This window comes from Hyperolius riggenbachi, chromosome 1 (assembly GCF_040937935.1).
Source record: "Hyperolius riggenbachi isolate aHypRig1 chromosome 1, aHypRig1.pri, whole genome shotgun sequence".
Lineage (NCBI taxonomy): Eukaryota > Metazoa > Chordata > Amphibia > Anura > Hyperoliidae > Hyperolius > Hyperolius riggenbachi.
Window position 1 is genome coordinate 515,117,282 of NC_090646.1, and position 22,459 is coordinate 515,139,740.

Genomic DNA, 22,459 nt, shown 5'->3' on the forward strand with positions numbered 1-22,459 from the left:
TTACTATACTGTATTTTCCTCTGGAAGTTTTTAGTTTTTCTTGACCACTCTGTAGGAATTATATTGGGAACTCACCACGAGAAAGGAGCATTTACATTCTGGTCCTATGCCATCGGTCTACCTCTACCCAGCAGCTCCATCCTGAGTTGGAAGTTCTGCCATGTCCTACATAAGGTGCTTCGTGATGGCCATCAAAACGTAAGCAGTTCCCGTGTATTTAGTATTATTTAGCAGAAAACTTTCTTAGCCTTGATATGCCTTAAAGCGGATCCGAGATGAAAAACATACTATAACAAGTAACTTGTCTATATATCTTATCTAAAGTTTAGATAGTTTACACTGCAAATCTAGCTGCAAACAGCTTTAATTGAATATGATTATTTCTTCCTGTGATACAATGACAGCAGCCATGTTGTTTGTAAACATTACACAGAGGCAGGCTTATCTGCATCTTGAGCAAAAAACCTAATCTCCCCCCCCCCCTCCTCCCCTCTGCTTCTGAAATCTCTGGCTAGTAATACCTCCCCCTCCTCCTGCCCAGACTGAGCTCCCATGAGCCCTTGCTACTGTCTGAAAGTGCCTTGGCTCTCTGAAAACCTGCGGGCGTGGCTTGATTAATTTATAGGGAATTAGTGTTAAAACAAAAAGTATTTGGCTCGAGGAATGGCCTATAAACAATAGGAAAAGAACACAATTATGCAATAAGTAGTTCATCTTGGATCCACTTTAAAAATAATTTGGAAAGAGATTTTGCAAATTGCATACTCATATTTTGGATGCATATAGTTCATGCTTTTCCTGGTGAGATGGATGTTCTAACTTCTGGATGATGCACTCTAAAGCTTTTGTATGTTTTTGCTAGCCATGTGGTAGTCTGCAACTGCTGTTATGGCAGGTAATCGATCCCCCACCAGTAAAAAAAATCTATTGGAGGGGGGGGATTTGGGGTGGATAGATGCTCTGCTACATTGGCCACTTGATCTCCATTTAGATTTCAGCAAAAATCTAGTAGCAGTGAACTATTGAAAGGAATACCGCACTATTCTGGAGAGGTCGTTTGAAGCATAAACCCTAATAAATTAGTACAAAAGCTGAAAAGACCTTGTGTACATGTTATTGAGCTGGCGGGAAATTTGGGCACTGGGTAAAGCCGGAAAAGGCTCACCCTGCTTCAAAAGTCCTGGTGGCGTTCGTTATTATTCCTCCTCCAGGCTGCCATGGGCTCAGTGGGTAGTTACTCTGTTTTTAAAGTAATTTTGGCGGTACCTAAATTACTTTGAGTGCCGCTTTAGCTGTAATTCCTATCTATAGTGCTATTTTTCTTTGCTTTGGTTTTGCTTCGTCCAGATTTCATTTTACTGACCTAAACTTTGGGGTCCATAGATTTACACTCAGAGTTTACTTTTTTCTATAGTCATCATTTATGGCGCTTGATAAATGAACTAAGCAAATGTTTTTCTATCTATATGGCTTTCTAAATAGTACTTTGTTGTGGACCAACAAAAATGCACGAAAATGTTATTTTGCTGGCACAGTAATTTTTCTCTAATTGCCATCCGGGACAATCCGAGATCCGGTCCCGCCCAGGATCTGGGGAAACATAACCCCAAGAAGATTAAAAGCCCCCGCCCTCCCTCAAACCTCAGTTTATCTGTGTTTCCGTGATGGAAACACCCAGGAAGGCAAGCTCCGTGTGCATTATTTTTTATCTACTCACCGCAGGGTGAGTTCATGACGGGAGGTGAGGCAGCTTGGGCGGAACAGAGGGGACGCCGGCTGCAGACCTCCACACGCGGCGGGTAACGGCTTCCGTGTGGTGTATGGCCGTTACACCGCTCGTCCCTTCTCAGAGGCCGGCTCTGCAAGGCGCATCCGCGCTCTGATCGGCCCCCGGAAGTGAGGTAGTACGGGGGCCGGAAGTGGGCGGGCCGTGAGACCCAGGAAGCATTCAAGCAGACTCCTGGCGTCTCCATTGCACCTGCAATCTTCCGCAGCGTGGAAGCGTGGAAGGATGTCTCAGCAGAAGGGAGAGCAGCCGCAGCAGCAGCCACAGCGGGAGTCAGATTCTGCGGGTCCTGCCCCTAAACCCTCATCGCAGGTGCAGCCATCGGGTACAAGTGGGGTAAGCCTCCAGTGGAGGATGAGGCTTACTTTTCATACCATGTGTTTTATGAATGATGGCATTTTCAGGTCTTTTTGTCTTTGCTTGTTTCTTTTTAGACAAAGACTGATCCAAAATCTTCTGCTCAGACCAAGACTTATAAAAGATGTGGCTTATGTAGCAGTAAGATTGCATTAGATGCCCCTAGGAACTTATGTCAGGGATGTACTGATGCCATTGTAGCTTCTCATTCCACGGATATACTAAAGGGTGTTATGGAAGTTGTAAATAAAAATATGCAGGAAACATTGGACAAATTTAAAGAATCATTCGTCCCCCCTGCTAGTGAGCCCCTTCCAGGGTCCTCTTCAGATTTATTTTCCCAACCTTCCGCCTTGGATATTTTGGGGGGCGAGGAGGAGGATGTTGAGGCAGAGGAGGAGGAGGAGGGGGTTTCTATTTCTCAGGAGGAAAGGGAACAGTTTCAGTCAGAGGATTCAGATAAGGAGGAGACTATTAAGACTCCAAGGTTCTTGTTCACTCCCGATGAATCTTCTGAGCTGCTTAAGGCTGTCTACACTACGGAACAGATTAAGGAATCTGTTCCAGATTTAACCCCTCAGGATCAAGTCTATTCGGGTTTGGGACAGACTAAAGGCAGAGTTTTTCCCATACATAAAACCCTCCAGGAAATTATTACCTCCCAATGGCAGAATCCTGAGAGGCCTCTATTTATTCCCAAATCTGCAAAGAGAAAATACCCTTTTGAACAAACAGATATTGATAAATGGACAAAGTGTCCAAAGTTGGATGCCTCCTTGTCCAAATATTCCAAGGACTCCGACCTGTCTTTTGAAGACGCAGGAGTTCTTAAGGACGTGATGGACAAAAAGGTTGATTCCCTTCTTAAAAAAGCCTGGGAGTCAGCAGCGTTTGGTTTCATCCCAGGTATTTCAGCCACCTGTATTGCCAGGAACCTTAGAATTTGGATGGATAATCTCATCGATCAAATTTCTAAGGGTGTTCCACTTAAGGATTATGCAGCTTCGCTGCCGGTTGTCCTTAGGGCAGTCGCGTTTTTAGCGGATGCGGTTACTGAACTCATTCGGGTTTCAGCGCGTACTACAGCGCTTGTCAACTCGGCCAGAAGGGCTATATGGCTGAAAGCCTGGGAAGGGGACCAGACATCAAAGAATAGACTTTGTTCTATTCCTTTTGAGGGAAACCTTTTGTTCGGATCAGGGTTAGATGAGGTTTTGTCTCGCTCAGCAGAAAAAGGCAAACAGTTCCCAAATAAGAGGAAGACGTTTAGGGGGAAGAGACCTTTGGTTCCCAACAAACAAACGGTGGAGCAATCAAAAAATAAGAATGTGCAGAGAAAATGGTCCTTTCCGAAGGGGAGAGGCAGAGGGGGATTCACTCTTGGTAAGACTGAACCCCCCAAAAGCAATAAATGACTTTTTACCGGTGGGGGGAAGACTGATTTATTTTCGGTTAGAGTGGGAGAAATTGAATCCCGATCCTTTTGTGTTACGAATTATAAAGCAGGGCTATCGTCTTCAGTTTTCCAGTCTTCCCCCTCAAAGGAGGTTTTTGAACCCGATTCCAAGAGACCCAGAAAAGGCCTGGGGTTTGGAAGTGGAGATTCAAAAACTTTTAGAAAAAAGAGTAATTTTGATAGTTCCCCAGGAAGAAGAATTCCAGGGATACTACTCCCACGTGTTTCTGGTGAAGAAAACCAGCGGGGAGTTCAGGTTTATCCTGAATCTAAAATCTCTCAATCCGTTTCTGGTGTACAAAAAGTTTCGGATGGAGAGCATCTACTCTGTGAGAGCTCTCTTACAGGGCAAGGAATTTTTCGTCTCAATAGACCTCCGAGACGCTTATCTGCACATTCCTATTTTTCCTCCACATCAAAGATTTTTGAGGTTCGCAATAAAGGACCACTCCCACATACGGCACTTTCAGTTCCAGACTATGCCCTTTGGAATAGCATCAGCACCTCGAATTTTTACGAAGGTACTAGCGGAAGTCATGAAAGAAATGAGGCTCCAGGGGATATCAATTGTTCCATATCTGGACGACCTACTTATTTTTCCAGAGACAAAGGACTTAGTCATATCCCACAGGGACATTGCAATCAGAATGTTAACAGAGGTGGGATGGATAGTGAATTACGAAAAATCATCCCTGACTCCTGTTCAGGAGATTACTTTTCTGGGGTACAAAATAAATTCTATAGACAGAAAGATTTACTTACCTTCAGGGAAGATCGCAAAGATTCAAGCAGAGGTAAGCAATTTGCTTACAAGGGAGATGTGCCCTCTTCGTCTGATCATGCGAGTGCTAGGTCTATTTTCATCAGCAATTCCGGCGGTCACTTGGGCTCAAGCTCATGGCAGGGAGCTTCAGGCATTACTACTAGCCAATTGGGACAAATCCCAACAGACTCTAGATCTCCCAATTTTCATCCCAGAGACAGTAAAGGTCAGTCTATCTTGGTGGCTGAAGAATCAAAATCTAGATCAGGGGAGGTTTTGGAGGCAGTACGATCCGATAAAAATCTTTACGGATGCAAGTTCATGGGGCTGGGGGGCGACTTCCATGGGTCATCATGTCCAGGGAAGTTGGCCCTGCTCGATAAGAAAAAGGTCATCCAATTTCAGGGAACTTCTGGCAGTTCAAAGGGCCCTTCTATCTTTTCACTCTCAGATAGAAGGGAATCACGTCTTGGTTTTTTCGGACAATGTCACGACCGTGGCTTACCTATCAAAGCAAGGAGGCACGAGATCCAGGGATCTAATGCTTCTGTCGTCGGAAATTTTTTGCTGGATAGAACCTCGGATTCTGTCCTTGTCTGCGGTTCACATAAGGGGTGTCCTCAATGTGGAAGCAGACTTCTTGAGCCGTCAGCAGGTCAGTCAAGCGGAATGGGAACTTCATCCGGAAGCTTTCCAGTTAGTGACAGACAAATTCGGAATTCCGGAGATAGATCTTTTCGCTTCCCCGGAGAACGCGAAGGTAAAACGGTTTTTCTCCCTTCACAAAAGCCAGGGTTCTATGGGATTGGATGCCCTAAATCTCCCTTGGGGGTTCAGGTTGAGTTATGCGTTTCCCCCGATTGCCCTCCTTCCACAGGTTCTGGTGAAGTTTCAGGGCGAGTCGGGGAAACTAATCCTCATAGCTCCCCAATGGCCAAAGCGACCATGGTACGCAACTATACTAAAGATGGCGGTGGAACCTCCCTTTCCACTACCCGTTCGTCCGGATTTACTGATCCAGGGTCCCCTGGTTCATCCCAGGCCTCAGTTATTCAGACTGGCCGCCTGGATCCTGAGAGGGTGATTCTGAGAGACAAAGGTCTTTCTGAGAAGGTTATTGACACGCTTTTAAAGTGTAGAAAGCCAGTAACTCAGAAGATCTATCGCAAAGTATGGAAAGTATACTCATCATGGTGTCGGGTTCGTTCTAAAGAGCAGCACTTGACCAGTTCTGTCTTAGATTTTCTTCAAGATGGATTTGATATGAAGTTAGCTCCTAGTACTCTTAAGGTCCAGTGTTCGGCGTTGTCGATCCTATTGGACAGACATTTAGCACAGGAGGAATTGGTAAAGAATTTCTTTAAAGCACTACAAAGATCGACTCCAGTTAAACAAAAGATATTTCCAGAATGGAATTTATCTTTAGTTTTGAACAGTCTCATTAAGGCTCCCTTCGAGCCTCTGGAGGATATTGACATAAAGTTTCTGACCCTTAAACTGGCTTTTCTAATTGCGATTACGTCGGCTAGACGTTTGAGCGATCTCCATGCATTATCCATTAAAGATCCTTTTTTGATCATATGTCCAGATAATGTCAGGTTAAGATTAGATCCGGCCTACCTGCCTAAGGTAGCATCAGAATTTCACAGATCTCAGGAAATTATTCTTCCATCCTTCTGTTCAAATCCCTCGGGAGAAAAGGAGAAGGGTTTTCACTGCTTGGATGTCAGGAGGTGTCTTTTGATTTACCTCAATAGATCCAGGGAATTCCGTAGATCTAGCAGCCTTTTAGTACTATTTTCAGGGAAGAATAGGGGTCTTCAGGCATCCAAACAGACTATAGCCAGATGGGTGAGACAAGCTATTTCCCTAGCATACGAAAGTAGTAATTGTCCAGCACCAGTCAACATTAAAGCCCATTCGACCAGGTCATTATCCACATCATGGGCAGAAAGAGCAGGGGCCACCATTCAGCAGATATGCCAGGCGGCAACATGGTCGAGCACGTCAACTTTTATCAAGCACTACAGAGTGGATGTGCTGTCTCAGCAGGACCAGTCGTTTGGCAGAAAGGTGCTACAGGCGGTGGTCCCTCCCTAGGTGAGCCTTTAAGATTCTTAAAGGACTTTCTTGTCTATCTCTCGGATTGTCCCGGATGGCAATTAGAGAAAGACTCCTATTAGACCTACCGGTAATGGAGTTTCTAATTGCCATCCGGGACAACGCTTAGTACCCTTCCCTTTCCTGACTCGCACCTTTTTCGCTATTTAGAGTTAAATCCACAGAGGGATTATAGGGGTCACTATTTGGTGTATAGATTTTTTATCTCCTTCATCTTGGTGTTTCTAGTCATAGGTACTTTTTAGACGCACTGAGGTTTGAGGGAGGGCGGGGGCTTTTAATCTTCTTGGGGTTATGTTTCCCCAGATCCTGGGCGGGACCGGATCTCGGATTGTCCCGGATGGCAATTAGAAACTCCATTACCGGTAGGTCTAATAGGAGTCTTTCTTTTGAGGAATCTGTATGGAAGCTGCCATATCATTCCATTTTAAATGTGAAAATAAAACACATTAAAATACAAAGGCCTTTAGATCTAATGCTGGCCGTATTGGTTAATTATAGGACGGTCAATTGACTTATCAATTCTTAGTATTGATTCAAGATAAATGAATCGATCAAACATGAATCGATTTTCTTGCACATACACTAGGGTTGATTTTTGTTCTATTTTTCCACCTGTGATTGGTCTGAGGCTATTTTCAGATGAATCAGTAAAGATCGATCAAACACATAATGAAAAGCTCTCGATTCTCCATCGATTGAAATAACCCGACATACTCGATTGATTCATTTTAAGAAGTCGATCGCATATTGGCCGATAAGAATTGATTCTACATCAAAATGACAACTTGAATCATTGATTCATTTATTGGTTATAATAATCGTTTGAAGTAAAACATCGACCAGATTATGGCCATCTTAACTCTGGTAGGTTAATTGTTACTGTTCTTACCGATTAGTATTGGCCAATTGTAGATGCTGTGTGTTATGAAGTCTCTGTAGCACCAGCTTGACACTTGTGTTGTATTTTTGTAGGTACTCACAGACTGTCAACGTCACCGCAGCAATATCCGGGAGATAGGAGACTTGTGGGTGAGTCAGCCTTTGCTTAATGAGAGGAAAAGCTATTTCTGGTATGGGTTATCCCCTTCTAGTGTACAGATCTTTGTGTCAATTCGAAACATTCAGATTTATTTTTATCTTTTAGTTTACAAAGTACACGTAAATCAGATTTCTTTTTATATACAGGTTTGTTCTTGTTCATGTTGGTGAAAGGGATCTTGGTGAGCTTTAGTACATATTTGATTTTTATTTTGATTTCTACCAGGGACATTTACATGATCGCTATGGACAACTTGTGACACTTTATACAAAGCTGCTGTTGTACAAGATTAGCTTCCACACAAAGGTATACAGATGCAAGTTTAGTAGTGTGTGTGTGTTTTTTTTTTTTGTTAATACCGTAAATGTTCACTAATTGTCTTATTACTTTAAGCATCCTGAATTCCCACCAAACCTGGAAGTGACAGATGACGTTCTTGAAAAAGCAGCAGGCACAGATGTCAACAACGTGTAGGTTGCTTGCTATTGTACGGTACTTGATCACCTGTATTGCTTGTCAGCTTTGGCTCTTGTAAGATTCCTTGTTTTATGCATTCTATCCTTTTGTGGTAACCAAGCAAAGGCTTTACAGTGTCAGTTGACTGAACTAGGATTTCACCAAATAAAAGCATTTTACATGAATATATGGTGTATAACTAAACTGAATACACAAGTCACGGTTAGAGCAATTAGCTGGGAGATGGCCAACCATGTAATCCAAGAGGCGTCGTCTTCTGGCACATTTTCTGTCTGGTCTTTCTGCGATTCTTATTTTTGTAAAACTGTTTAGCAATATAGTGATGCATGGTACAAAAAAATGAAGGTTAATGCTCTTCATTTTAAAGCAAACAGCAATTTTAAAAAGAAGTCAAAATAAACTTGCACACATTACTTACCTCCCTCATAGTCTGCTCATCAATCTTTCTGCTGTCCTGCGTCCTGTTTGTCCACTGTGATCAATAAAGTTCTCTGTCCTCTATTTCAAAAATGTCAGTGACCTCCATAACAGCTTCAGGGTCGGCACTCTGTTGACCAGTAAGATCGTTTGAGCCATAGGCAAACATGGACATTACCTTGCACAACAGCTGTCCTTTCAGTTATAACTGACAGCAAATGATATAGTGGTATAGCACCTAATGGTGCCCATACACGGTACAATAAAAAGTTTGATTTTTCCCGTTTATTTGACCAAAATGATCAAATCGAATGAAAGATGATTTTTTTTTTTTTTTTTTTTTAATCAAGAAAAACTATTATCCCTTTTTTTTTTTTTTCCCCGATAAAAATCCGATTAGACAGCTGGAAAAATCTTTATATTCGATCTAATGGACTAATCAAACAAAATGATCTAATAAAAAAAAATTGTACAGTGTATGAGCACCATAAAGCTTTCAACTTCCTGCGAGACAAGTGTAACAAGATCTTGTCAGAACTGGGAGTGGAATTGTTAGAAGAAAATGGTGAGCTTCTGAGAGGAAGTGACAAAGTAAAGTATTGAATATTAATTTTCAGGTACCTTATGCGTTTGTTTTTCAATTTTCTTGGTTCGGGTTCACTTTAAATATATTTAGGCAAATTATTTGGCCTTAACCCTTTAGCAGCCAAATAAAGTAAAACTTTAAAAAATTTGCCTGCAGGGCTAAATTTTTCTTGCCGTCAGGGAGGTGTGCCTTCCCCAGCCTGGCAGGCTCGGTAAGATATACAGAGTGGCAGCAGGGAGCTCTCATACATACCTGTCCAGACGGCTAGATCGGCTTCTTCCTCCACTGCGGAGGCAGTGTAATCCAGTCATGTCTTCTCAGTTCTGATCACATATGACTTGTGATCAGGATCCAGTAGACCATGTCAGCATCACCACCCAGTGATGGAAGAGTCTCTTCCACCACCAGGTGGCACTGTAACGCTGATCCTAGTAATGTCCTATGTGATTGGGACCCAAAAGACCTGCCGGAGGTTCAAAGCCACCAGTGTAGGAAGAGAAGAAGCCGTTGGGAACAGGAAAATATAGTTGCTCCCTGCCACCTGCTCATTTGTGTGCACTGGGCAGCCAAACGAGATATGCTGGCAGAAGCTTAGACTGCACCAGCAGCTTTCAAACTAAAATTTTGTTTGGAGCAGCTAATGGGTTAAAACAGAATGCAAGTCATGGCAAACCAGAATTTCCAGTATTGAGGGTAAAAGGAACCATAGAGCCAAATCTATACCTTAACACAGTGTGTGGCTTTTTTTCTTTTTGTCACTGCAGTGGTCCCTTTAAAAGACCAACTCCTCATCAGCTATTTTTACAACAGCAAACCTTTTTTCTTTGTCTTGTCGGGTCTAGTAAGGTAATGCCTGATACACATGATGCAATTTTCCGTCTGATGGTCTAATCGATTTTTTTTCCCCACAGGTCCAATCTGATTTCCGATCTTTCTTTTGATTGATTTTTCTGACTACTTCCATACAAAATCAATCAGAAAAACGATTGTAATTCAGATCATACCTGTCGAAAATAATCGATTCCACAGTCAATCTGAGAGAAAATTGCATTGTGTACCAGGCATTAGGCAAAGAAAAGTGGCAGATTTCTATGTAGCTATTGTGAACTTTATCTGGATTGGTCCTTTCAAACTTTCCAGACAGCACCAACAAGTTTTAACGTTGGAACTGCAGACAAAACTAAATTAAAATCCGTAGTTTTCCGCAAATCCAATGTCATGAAAAAACTAAAAGAAAATTGCTTCAATGACCTCAGTATGCACTGTCAGGGAACTAAATTGGGTGTTCCCATCTACAGGTATTTAACCTGTCAAGGATCAGTCCAACTTGCATGAATAAATTGCTCCATGTACAGAAGGTATAGTGCAATTATAAAACCCTGCTTACTGTGGTGGTAATCGGGGACTAGACAGGGGAATAGAGCCCAACCACCTATTCATCACACACTGAAGATTGAGATGGGGATTTGAAAATCAAAATTTGAAGCAGTTACATTTAATAAATACCCAGTCAAATGTGTGTAATAATACAGATAGTAGAATATCAGTATTTTTACCAATATTCTTCTATCTTTGATTTTCGATAGTAGAATATCGTTAATTATACAGATACTCTAATCTACCATTGTAACCCTAGTTGCACACTAACTCTCTTCTATCTACACATAACACTAACCTCCCCCCACCTAATGCTAACCACCTCACTATATATGACCCCCATCGTGTATAACAGTCAAGTGCCTATTAACTTCACCCGATAACACTAATTTACTGTTCGGCTATAATATGATCCCCATTTCCGCTATGCAACCACTGCCCTAATAGTCGGAATTTGTCTATAGTATACTTCACTGCCACAATTTACACTGCGGACGATGGCAACCTGAAGTACCAGGCGCACGGTGTACTCATTTTACTGGATTCTGTTACATCCACCAAACCAGTTACTGCTGCCATAGCTACAAGGAAAACTTATCTAGCATGTCTGTAAAACCATACGTTTGTATGGGAAAGTAGGAAAGGCAATTTTAGTAACATTTTACTAAAATATTTTTATAGCCACCACATTCAAGTTACTTTAAACCATTTCTGTCGTTAAATTGTTTTCATTTAGTTTGAATACTACACAGCACGCTGCAAAATATTTAGATCTGTTTAATTTTATCTTTGCTGCATTTCTAGATTCCAGCTAACAGTGGAAATGTTTGATTACATGGACTGTGAGCTGAAACTTGCTGAGGCAGGTAAGTCATTTTTTTTGTAGTGCATTTAAAGCCCTATCTTCTCTTTGGAGAGAGTGGGGATTAGATGGAACACACAACCAAAACAAAACTGGGAGAACCTACACTAATTAGCCCTTCTACACCTACCAGCGCTATATTTAATGCAACATCAAAACAAAGTACTTATAATTGTAATTTAAAATGAGCTCTTGATCAAGAAATCTCACTGCGGTATGGTGAGGCATCCTCGGTATGACACAGTTACATTGCCCCCATCAGATTGGGCTGACCTCCTACTGAGCATGCCTATGTCATTGCCCCAGCTGATGAACAGTTGTTGCAGGAATAAATGGATATATGCATAACCCCAGTATTTATAATATATACTTTTATACCATGTAAATGTAGTAAACTACTTTGTACTAGTTTCTGCTTGAGTGATGTCTCAAGGTTTTTCTACAGTCTTTTCTAAAAAAAATATATCTACAGTTAATCTTGTGAATACTTATAAACATGTACTGGTCAGCTGTTGAGTCCTTTTTTGTGTGTGTGTGTGTGTGGGGGGGGGGGGGGGGGGGGGGGGGGGCAGGGGATGTCACCAGAAGCAGCAGAAGCAGCAGATAACATGTTTGTATTTACACTACTCTTTATCTTGTTCCATTTTCCATTGTTAAATTGCCAGTGCAACCATAGATAAAAACTAAACTACTTCCATGTTTGAGCCAATTACTTTTGCGGTCACTCCAGCATAGTGGGGGAGGCAGCTGCAATCTAACCATTCTTGCTCAGTTTATGAAATGACCCGTAGTATCTGCAATAGCAACGCTGATGAGGCAAATACAAGAGACTCCCTAAGGGAAAGAATGTTAACTGGAGGTGGGGGCAGTTTAGGTTTTTTTTTTTTTTCTTGTTTTCTTTCTTTCTTTGCTATGTTCTTTGTTTTGTTTTTGCTTTCCCTCTTGGGGCCTGATTTACTAAGCGGTGCAAACTGTTTAGCACGGGTGTGCTAAACAGTTAGCACGTGAAGTGCCGTTCGCGGACTTTTGCGCGCGCAAAAGTCAGCGATCGCGCAAATCGCGGCACTTTGCGCATGCAATTTGCAGCGAACGGCACTTCACGTGCTAACTGTTTAGCACACCCGTGCTAAAAAGGTTGCACCGCTTAGTGAATCACGCCCATGGTCTGCATAGAGAGCCTTTACTTTGGCTCTCATCCACCTTAAAGAAAAAACCGGAGACAAAAAACAAAACAAAAATACATAGACTGTATGGTGATTAGGTAGCTGGCTTTCAGACCTTGCACTACATGGTTTGTGTATACAGTATTCTCCCTGTGTATGTCTGGGATTCCACTTGCTTTAATTTCCCCCCCCCCCCCCCCCCCCACAGCTAGAAAACCAACTAGTAAGTTAGAAGCACTGTAGTGACATAATAGTGTGGGGTAAATTATCCAGGATACCAACTTTTATAGTACAGTAGAGTCCCGTTTATCCGGAACTCATGCAGTCTCAACCAACCAGCACAAATTGCCAGCAATACTCAGTGATGAAGGCCAACTTTTTCTACCTGCTAGGTCTACCTGCTGCTGGCAGCAGATCAATGGCCCGTAGAGTTGCATTGGATCTAATGGTGCGATAATGCATTTAAGGGGCCCATACACCCAGCCGATTATCGGTCGAGATCGATTGACCGATCAATTTGCGGCCGATTTCAATCGATCTGACATGTTGCAAAATTTAGGAAGATCTGTTGAGATTGCTTATCATTTTGCATTGGACCTAATGGAAATCTGATGGCAAAAAAAATGCCATCAGATGGATTTTCAATAGATTTCATACTTAAATCTATTGGAAATCTGTTCCTAGTAAAAAATGTTCCTAAACACATCAGATAGATCAGAGATGATCTATTTGCTGCTAATCTAACAAGTATATAGCCACCTTTAGATAGATTTCCAATAGATTTCATTCTGAAATCTATTAGAAATCTGTTCCTAGTGTGTGGCACACATCAGATTCCTGTCAGATTCGACTTGACAGGCATCTGCCAGAAATCTATCTGATGGTTGAATCTGCTGTAAATCTAAGTGTGCAGCCACCTTTAAGGTGGCCATACACTGGCCCGATTCGCGGCCGTTTCGACAGCAGATTAGATCCTGGGATCGAATCTGCTGCCAATCGTTCGCGGTAAACGCACCCGCCGATCCGATTTCCTCCCGAAATCGGATCGGTCCGTCGATCACGCCATGCGGGAAATTACCCTCGATCGCCCGCGGGTAGGGAGCGCGTCGCTAGCGGCGGCCGATCCGATCAGGTATACATTACCTGATGCTGGCTCTCGGGCATCTTCTCCGCGCTGCACGGCTCTGTTCCGGCTCCATCCATCCCGGCGCTTCCTGTGTCACTGCAGTGACCAGGAAGTTCAAATAAAGGGCGCTCTATTTGAACTTCCTGGTCACGGAGTGACACAGGAAGCGCCGGGATGGAGCCGGAACAGAGCCGTGCAGCGTGGAGAAGATGCCCGGGAGCCAGCATCAGGTAATGTATAGGGGGGGGGGGGGGGGGGGATAGGCGGCAGGAGTAGCTCAACAGATTGTGATCGGTTTCAGGCTGAAATCGATTCACAATCTGTTTGCAGTAAAGGCAGCCATACGATCCCTCTCTGATCAGATTCGATCAGATAGGGATCTGTCAGCTGGTCGATCTAATGGCAAATAGACCAGTGTATGGCTACCTTTACTGTGTGAGTTTTCCAGGGCTGATTACATACATTGGTTAAATGTTTTAGGAACTTGGTGGCTTTTCACTCAGCATGGCATGATTATGTGATGGAATGTATATTTTACTGTATTATTGATGTTACATGTAGTTAGTTTCCTTTGATTAGTTATTAGGCAGCTGAACAGTGCGATCGCTGTGTCCCAGATGTCAGCTGGACAGTGCAAGCTGGCTCCTCTCATCCAAGTGATTCAGGACTGCAGTCATCTTTATCACTACACTGTCAAGTTGATGTTCAAACTGCATTCATGTAAGTTGCTTTTAAATGCACTGATTCTCCATAAATTGTACATTATCAAGTGGGACTAGTCAGTCAATTGGGACCAATTAGACCATTCTGTTAATGATTGATTTATATAGTACCGGCATATTCTGTTGCGTTTTACATAGTACAAACAAAAATGGTGGGGAACATAGATGCACATGAGAAGTTCTAAACTGTACAATGACATCCAGCAATACAAATGCATACATAGTTTGTGATTTGAGATATCACCAGTACTGGTACATGCTTATATGATAAATTACAGCAGAATAAGAAACACTAGGAGGTCCCTGCCCTTTCAAGCTTACTAGAGAGGGTAGTGAGTTAGTCTGTTTACACCATGTTCAGTTGATACACAAGCTCTTTTCAGAAATGAAAGGAGTTCTGTACCAGGTCACACTTTCCCTTTGCTTTACACATGAGCACCACTCTTGATTCTCTGTCATATTAGTGAAATGCAAAGACAATGCAGCGAGTTTTGCTGCTTAATTATGCTTGGTTCACACAAACAGTTGTGAAGCACTGCAGTTAACAGCTTCTAAACCGCCCCCAAATGTCTAGATGTTTACAGAAAGCAGTTGAAGGCATTCACAGGAGGCTGAGGCAGTTGAAGCAACTGCTGCTCGGTAGCTGCAAGCAGCATCTGTAACAGCTAGCTCTACTATGACAATTCACTGACCCCTTTAAACGCTTATCACTAATGTATTTGTGTAAAATGTATACTCCAAAAAGAGTATGGCATCAAGTCAATCAAACCTCTGAAATACTGATTTGGTGTTAATGAAATTAAGAGGTACACTTGAGGGGCAACGATGAGACAACCACCAAAAACAGGAATGTTTTAACACAAGGAGGCCACTAACCTTTTTTCTTCCTCATCTTTTTGAGTATTTTGTTACTAGTTTTGCATTTCGCTACAGTCAGTGTCACTACTGGTAGCATGAGGTTATGCCTAGACCTTACAGAGGCTGCACAGGTAGTCTGTCTCCTCAAGGATGATACATCAATATGTGTCATTACCAGAAGGTTTGCTCTGCTCCCCAGCACAGTCTCAAGGGCGTGAAGGAGATTCCAGGCAGTGGCAGTTGCTCTAGGACAGCTGTACAGTGCCATACAAGGTCCCTAACCCATCAGCGAGAGCGGCATCTACTTCTTTTGGGCAAGGAGGAATGGTATAAGCACTGCCAGAGCCCTACAAAATGACCTTCAGAATGGTTTGAATGTCTCTTCATACTGGTGTAAACTTCATGAGGGACACTGGCATTTGCCATAGAATACTAGATATGGCAGATCCATGCTTTTTACAGATGTGACAGATGAGGAAGGGTCTGGTGAAGCCATAGAGAACTTAATGCTGCCATTCATTTAACATGTCCAGTTTAATGGTGGGTCGATAATCTGGGGAGGCGTTGTCATGGACGACACACAGGCTAGACCACAGCACTGTCACTGCCATTTGGCATTGGGATGAAATCCTTACACCCATTGTCAGATATCACGCTGGTGCAGTGGATTGTGGGTTTTTTTGTTTTGTTTTTTGGTGCATGACTATTCCTGGCATTACATGGTGAGAGTATGCAGGTGCTTCCTGGCAGATGAAGGAATTGATGCCCCCATGCTCGCCTGACCTAAATCCAATAGTACCGCCTCTGTGGCATTTGTCTGTCTATCAGACAGTGCAAAGTTGCACCCCAGACTGTCCAGGGGCTCGGAGATCCCCTGGTCTACATCTGGGACGAGTCATTTGTCCTCTTGTTAGGCACATGGGTCAATGATAAGAATAAACATACATATATCCAGGCACATCGCCTCTAGTTAGGACATTAAATAAATTATTAGGGAAAGGGAGGTGCTGAAGGGGGTGTGGCTAGAAAACAGCAAAAATCTATTAACCCTTCGCACACTCACATGCAAATGTTCACACAATTGCATTCACAGATTCACTCATCCAGGCACAACTGTTATCCCTACAGCTAAATTAAAAGCCAGGGTTTTAGTTCACAGAAGAATGCATTCTTATGCTTAATCACCTATACTGCGCAGAAGTACCCAGGTAAACATAGGTGTCCTAACTCTGGCCCTGTAACATGCATAGTGCAGACATGCAAACACATTCATTGCATCAAACCTATCAATGTGGCTAGGGTCCAATTCGGTGAACTCCCCCTTCCCCTGTATGTTTGTCAGCATGCAGACAGCTTATGCTGGTGTATGCGCATTGTGCACATGGACACATAACATTAGCTCCCTTGTGCGATTGGTAAGATGCACTGTCTTTCCCAGGAGAGGAAGTTAGGATGTGTGCTCCTAATCCATTGATAGGTTTGATGCAATGAATGTGTTTGCATGTCTGCACTATGCATGTTACAGGGCCAGAGTTAGGACACCTATGTTTACCTGGGTACTTCTGCGCAGTATAGGTGATTAAGCATAAGAATGCATTCTTCTGTGAACTAAAACCCTGGCTTTTAATTTAGCTGTAGGGATAACAGTTGTGCCTGGATGAGTGAATCTGTGAATGCAATTGTGTGAACATTTGCATGTGAGTGTGCGAAGGGTTAATAGATTTTTCTTGTTAGGCACATGTCCTGAAGTTGTCAGCTATGTTGGGGCCATACTTACTACATAGTACAAGTTTAGTTTACTGCAATGAAAATTTGGCAAAATAGACTAGCCTGCTGCATCATTTGTTCACTTTGATTTTCAGGGTGTCTTTGAATTTAGCCCACTGTAGGTTGATCTTCATTTCCATGAAACGATATAGCATTCTTTCATTCCTAACACATTACCCAGTCAATATCAGTATAGATATCCATAGGCGTCGGCGGGTCGTTAGTGGTTTTGTATGGAAACGGCCGCTCGTTCGAGCGGCCTTTCCATGCTAGTTCATGGAGGGTGTCTCTGTGAACAGTGTGCGAGCCGCCGATCGCGGTTCGCACACGTAATGTAAACACGCGGGGAAGAAATCCCGCTGTTTATATCATACGGCGCTGCTGCGCAGCAGCACCGTAAGGCATATCGGCGATCCCCGGCCTCTGATTGGCCGGCGTTCGACGCATTCTGATTCGCCGGCATCTGTTCTAGGCGGCGCAGGACCGATCTCCGTCCTGCGCTGCCCATAGTAGGAAGGGGAGGAACGGAAGGGGACGGAGGCGGAAAATGGCTGCGGAGGGGGGCTTTGAACAGCCCCTCCCGCCGAACGAACAGAGCCGGCGCCGATCGGACCCCCCCAGCAGGACATCCCCCTAGTGGGGAAAAAAGGGGTTAAGTCTGATCGCCCAGCCTCATTGCTGATCTGTGCTGTGGGCTGTAGAGCCCACGCTGAACAGATCAGCCAAATCACCCCTGGTCCTTAAGTGGTTAAGTGTTCCTTTATTTAACTGTTATCTTATAGATTGGATAATACTGTATATGCATGCATCTCATCTTTCTCATTTATAGATTTGAATAGATTTGAATCCTATAGCCTAATTAGACAATGAGCAAATATCATTCATTGCTCGGCAATAATTCACTAAATTGCAGTTTTTGAATTCAGTTGTGTATCAGCAGAAATCTGATGATCGATTGCACCTCTGCTGTGCTTATTTGAATTGCTCAGTGCAGTTCTAACCAATTGACTTATAAAACCTGTTATAAATGTACTTTTTACCTTTTGTTCCAGGTCTACCCCCTGATACATTACAGGGACACAGAGACAGATTTCATGAGCAGTTTTACAGGTATGACATTACTGGTGAATCATTTTTGTTTGCTTACATATACGGTTGTTCTTTTACGCCCACACTGCCTTGATCAGAACAGTACATGAGAAATCGTGCATCTTGCCTTTCTAATGCTAGGTACACACAATACAATTTTCTGTAATTCACCCACCAGATCGATTCTTTCCAACATGTATGATCTTAATTTCAATCGATGTTCCGATCGATTTTCCATAGAAGTGAATGGAAATCGATCGTAAAATTGATCGAAATGATCGGACATTTTGGAAAAAAATCAAAAAAATCAATCTGGCAGTTAAATCTAACAGAAAATTGAATCGTGTGTACCTAGCATAAGGTACTTTTTTTTTTTTTTTTTCTCTGAGAAGTGTCGTTTTTCGTTTATTCCCACCACCTTTGCTAGTAAGCCCTTAAAGCTAGAATACTTAGGTGGGTACAATCAGTTTGCTCACCGTGAGTCCTGATCTCTAGGGTTCTTTAACATCAAAGATCAACTACTGACAACGTATGGAGTGCCTACAGCTCTAGAATTAAAAATGACAGCAGTAGGTTTATTTTCAGTTTCGCTTACATTCACTTTTACCTTTCCCCACAGCCTCAAGAACTTCTTTAAACGAGCTGCTGATATGCTGTACTTCAAACGACTTATTCAGATACCTCGCCTGCCTGATGTATGTCTGTTTCGTTTGTCTAAAAGTAGTTGTGTATTTTGTGGTAGACTGGTAGACTTGTCAACTTCCTATTTACTGCTGACTAGTTCAGCTTGCTTGCAGCTTTACTGTGCACTGAGAAATTGCAACTCCTCAAGAGAACCAGATGTACGTTAACTGATAGTGTGTTATTTTTAACATCTGTGGTAATCCTGAGCTGAATAGGATTTTTCTCTAATTATCATCCGGGACAACCTGAGATCCGGTCCCGCCCCGGATCTGTGGAAACACAATCAACCAAGAAGATTAAAAGCCCCCGCCCTCCCATACTCCTCAGTTCATCTGTGTTTCCGCGCGGAAACACGCTAAGAAGCAAAGCTCCTGATTTTTTTGTTTTTTGGTACTCACCAAAGGGTGAGTCAGGCGATTGGAGGTTCAGTGGCAAAGTGTTACAGGAGGTGACACAGGCCGCGGCCTCCGAAACAGGCAGTGTGCGTCCTCTGATGTGGTTTTGGTCGCCACACTGCTCCTCTTCCATCCGGACGCCGGCTCTGCAAGGCGCATCCGCGTCTGGAGGCGGCACCCTGTGAGGTCAGACGCGGAGGGCGTAAGCGTACTGACGTCACGAGGCCGCGGAAGGGGCGGAACGGAGAGTCAGGAAGTGAAACAGGCGTGCTCCTGGCGTTCTCCGTCTCAAAGGCCTGCAGGCAGCAGTGGCACTGGCGGTGAGGCAGCGATCAGCAACATGTCTCAACCGCAGAAGGGGGAACAGCCTCAGCAGCAGCGTGACACGGAGGTTCCAAGCCCCGCTTCTAAAGCCACTTCGCATGGGCAACCATCAGGTTCTACAGTGGTGAGTCCTCCAGTTGGAGGGAGTTGTTTCTGCCATGTTTTCCTTCTGATGGTGTCTCAGTATTTTGTCATCTCTTGTGTTTTTCAGGCAAAAACTGAGTCAAAAAATGCTCCACCTAAATATAAGAGATGTGGCCTATGTAATACTAAGATATCTTTAGAGGCCCCTAGGAATATATGTCAAAATTGTACAGAGTCCATTGTAGCTTCCCAGACTTCCAATATTTTAAAGGAGGTTATGGAATCTGTTAATAAAAACATGCAGGAGACTCTGGATAAATTTAAAGAATCTTTTGTACAACCTCCTCCTGCTGAATCCCTTCCGGGACCTTCTAACAGAGGGTTTTCGCATTTCTCCATTCCTGCGGATACACTTGCAGCCGAGGAAGAGGGAGATCAGGGAGAGGAGGAGGAGGAGGAAGAGGGGGCACTTTCTGAGACTAGGTCTCAGGAGGAGGGTCAACCCCTATCTGAGAACTCAGATAGTGAAGTGATTGTTAAGACCCCTAGATTTTTATTTTCTCCGGAGGAATCTTCTGAGTTATTAAAAGCGGTCTATACTACAGAACAGATTAATGAACCTATCCCAGATGTTACCCCTCAGGACCAGGTTTATTCAGGATTGGGGCAATCAATGGGTAGAGTTTTTCCCATCCACAAAACCTTGCAAGAAATTATTTCTTCCCAGTGGCAAAATCCTGAGAGGCCCCTTTTTATTCCCAAATCGGCCAAGAGAAAGTATCCCTTTGCTCAGGCGGAAATTGAAAAATTAACTAAATGCCCAAAGCTTGATGCTTCCCTGTCAAAGTATTCGAAAGATTCCGACCTATCTTTTGAGGACACTGGTGTCCTCAAAGATGTGATGGATAGGAAAGTAGATTCACTGCTAAAGAAAGCCTGGGAGTCAGCAGCCTTTGGGTTCATTCCAGGTATTTCGGCAACATGTATCTCTAGGAATCTGAGAATCTGGATGGATAATTTGATTGATCAGATTTCTAAGGGCGCTCCTTTAAAGGATTATGCGTCATCCCTTCCTGTGGTCCTTAGGGCAGTGGCTTTTTTAGCGGACGCAGTCACGGAACTTATCAGAGTGTCGGCCCGTACTACCGCTCTGGTGAATTCGGCGAGACGGGCCGTGTGGCTAAAGACCTGGGAGGGAGATCAAACTTCAAAAAATAGACTTTGTTCTATCCCCTTTGAAGGTAATTTACTCTTTGGGCCGGGCTTGGATGATGTTTTATCCCGCTCGGCGGAAAAAGGGAAACAATTTCCAAGTAAAAAGAAGGTGGTTAAAGGTAAGAAACCGTTTCTGTCTCTAAAGCAAGTCTCCTCTCAGGGAGGGAATCGGAATGTGCAGAGGAAGTGGTCCTTTCCGAGAGGAAGGGGGAGAGGGGGTTTCGCTCTTGGTAAGACCGAACCCTCCAAATCTAAGAAATGACAGTCTGCCCGTGGGGGGAAGATTGATTTATTTTCGATCGGAATGGGAGAGATTGAATCCCGATCCGTTTGTATTGCAGATTATAAGACAGGGTTACCGACTTCAATTTGCCAGTTCCCCCCCTCAAAGGAAGTTTGTAAACCCGACTCCAAGAGATCCGGAAAAAGCCCGGGGTCTCGAATTGGAGATTCAGAAATTATTGGAAAAAAGAGTAATTGTACCGGTACCCCAGGAAGAGGTATTCCAGGGGTACTATTCTCATGTCTTTTTGGTAAGGAAAGCCAACGGAGAGTTCCGGTTTATTCTGAACCTGAAATCTCTCAACCCATTCTTAATATACAAGAGATTCAGAATGGAAAGCATTTATTCGGTGAAAGCCCTATTGAAAGGCAAAGAGTTCTTTGCATCAATAGATCTTCGAGACGCGTACTTGCACATCCCTATTTTTTCCGCCCATCAAAAATATTTGAGATTTGCAATAAAGACAGAATCTCGGATTCGTCACTTTCAGTTTCAGGCAATGCCCTTCGGAATTGCGACAGCACCCCGCATATTCACGAAGGTCCTGGCAGAAGTAATGAAAACTTTAAGAATTCAGGGTATCTCGATTGTTCCATACTTGGACGATCTTCTAATAGTCGCAGAATCAGAAGATCTCCTCATAACCCACAGAGACATTGTAATCAAGACCCTCTCTCAGGTCGGATGGATTATAAATTACGAGAAGTCAGCCCTCTCTCCAGTACAGGAAATCATATTTTTGGGTTACAAAATAGATTCAGTGGTAAAAAAGATTTTTTTACCTTCAGAGAAAATTGTAAAGATCCAGTCGGAAGTAGAAAGTATGATGGGTCAGGAGATGTCTTCTCTCCGATTGATCATGCGAATTCTAGGCCTATTCTCAGCAGCCATCCCAGCAGTCACTTGGGCCCAGTCACACAGCAGGGTGCTGCAAGCATTACTGTTGACAAATTGGGACAAATCCAGGGAATCCCTGGACCTACTAATCCCTATTCCAGACACAGTAAAGGACAGTCTAGGCTGGTGGATGGAGGCGCAGAACCTGGACAAGGGGAGATTCTGGAGGCAGAGCAACCCAATAAAGATCTTTACAGACGCGAGTTCCTGGGGTTGGGGGGCGACAGCGCTGGGCAATCTGGCCCAGGGGAATTGGTCATCCTCAATAAGAAAGAAATCGTCCAACTTCAGGGAACTGATGGCAGTTCAGGAGGCTCTTCTATCCTTTCAATCTCTGATAGAAGGCAATCATGTCTTAATATTTTCCGACAACATCACGACGGTGGCATATCTGTCAAAACAGGGGGGCACGAGATCAAGAGATCTGATGTCCCTTTGTGCAGAAATCTTAAACTGGATAGAACCTCGAGTTCTATCTTTATCCGCGGTTCACATAAAAGGCGACCTCAACATAGAGGCGGATTTTTTGAGCCGACAGGAGATAAACCATTCGGAGTGGGAGCTTCATTCGGAGGTCTTCCGAATGGTAACGCAAAGGTTTGGAATGC

The 22,459-nt window shown here is 43.5% G+C and overlaps 1 protein-coding gene across 1 annotated transcript in view; it reads left to right on the top strand.

Annotated features, from left to right (window-relative positions):
- HIP1R (huntingtin interacting protein 1 related) overlaps positions 1–22,459 on the top strand; it is a 186,399-nt gene that overhangs the window by 86,010 nt on the left and 77,930 nt on the right. Inside the window, exons 3-10 of the mRNA XM_068244209.1 lie at positions 56–198; positions 7,459–7,515; positions 7,751–7,831; positions 7,919–7,995; positions 11,187–11,248; positions 14,113–14,253; positions 17,933–17,990; positions 18,589–18,664. Coding sequence (XP_068100310.1) covers positions 56–198; positions 7,459–7,515; positions 7,751–7,831; positions 7,919–7,995; positions 11,187–11,248; positions 14,113–14,253; positions 17,933–17,990; positions 18,589–18,664 — 695 coding nt within the window. The remainder of the gene's footprint in view (positions 1–55; positions 199–7,458; positions 7,516–7,750; positions 7,832–7,918; positions 7,996–11,186; positions 11,249–14,112; positions 14,254–17,932; positions 17,991–18,588; positions 18,665–22,459) is intronic.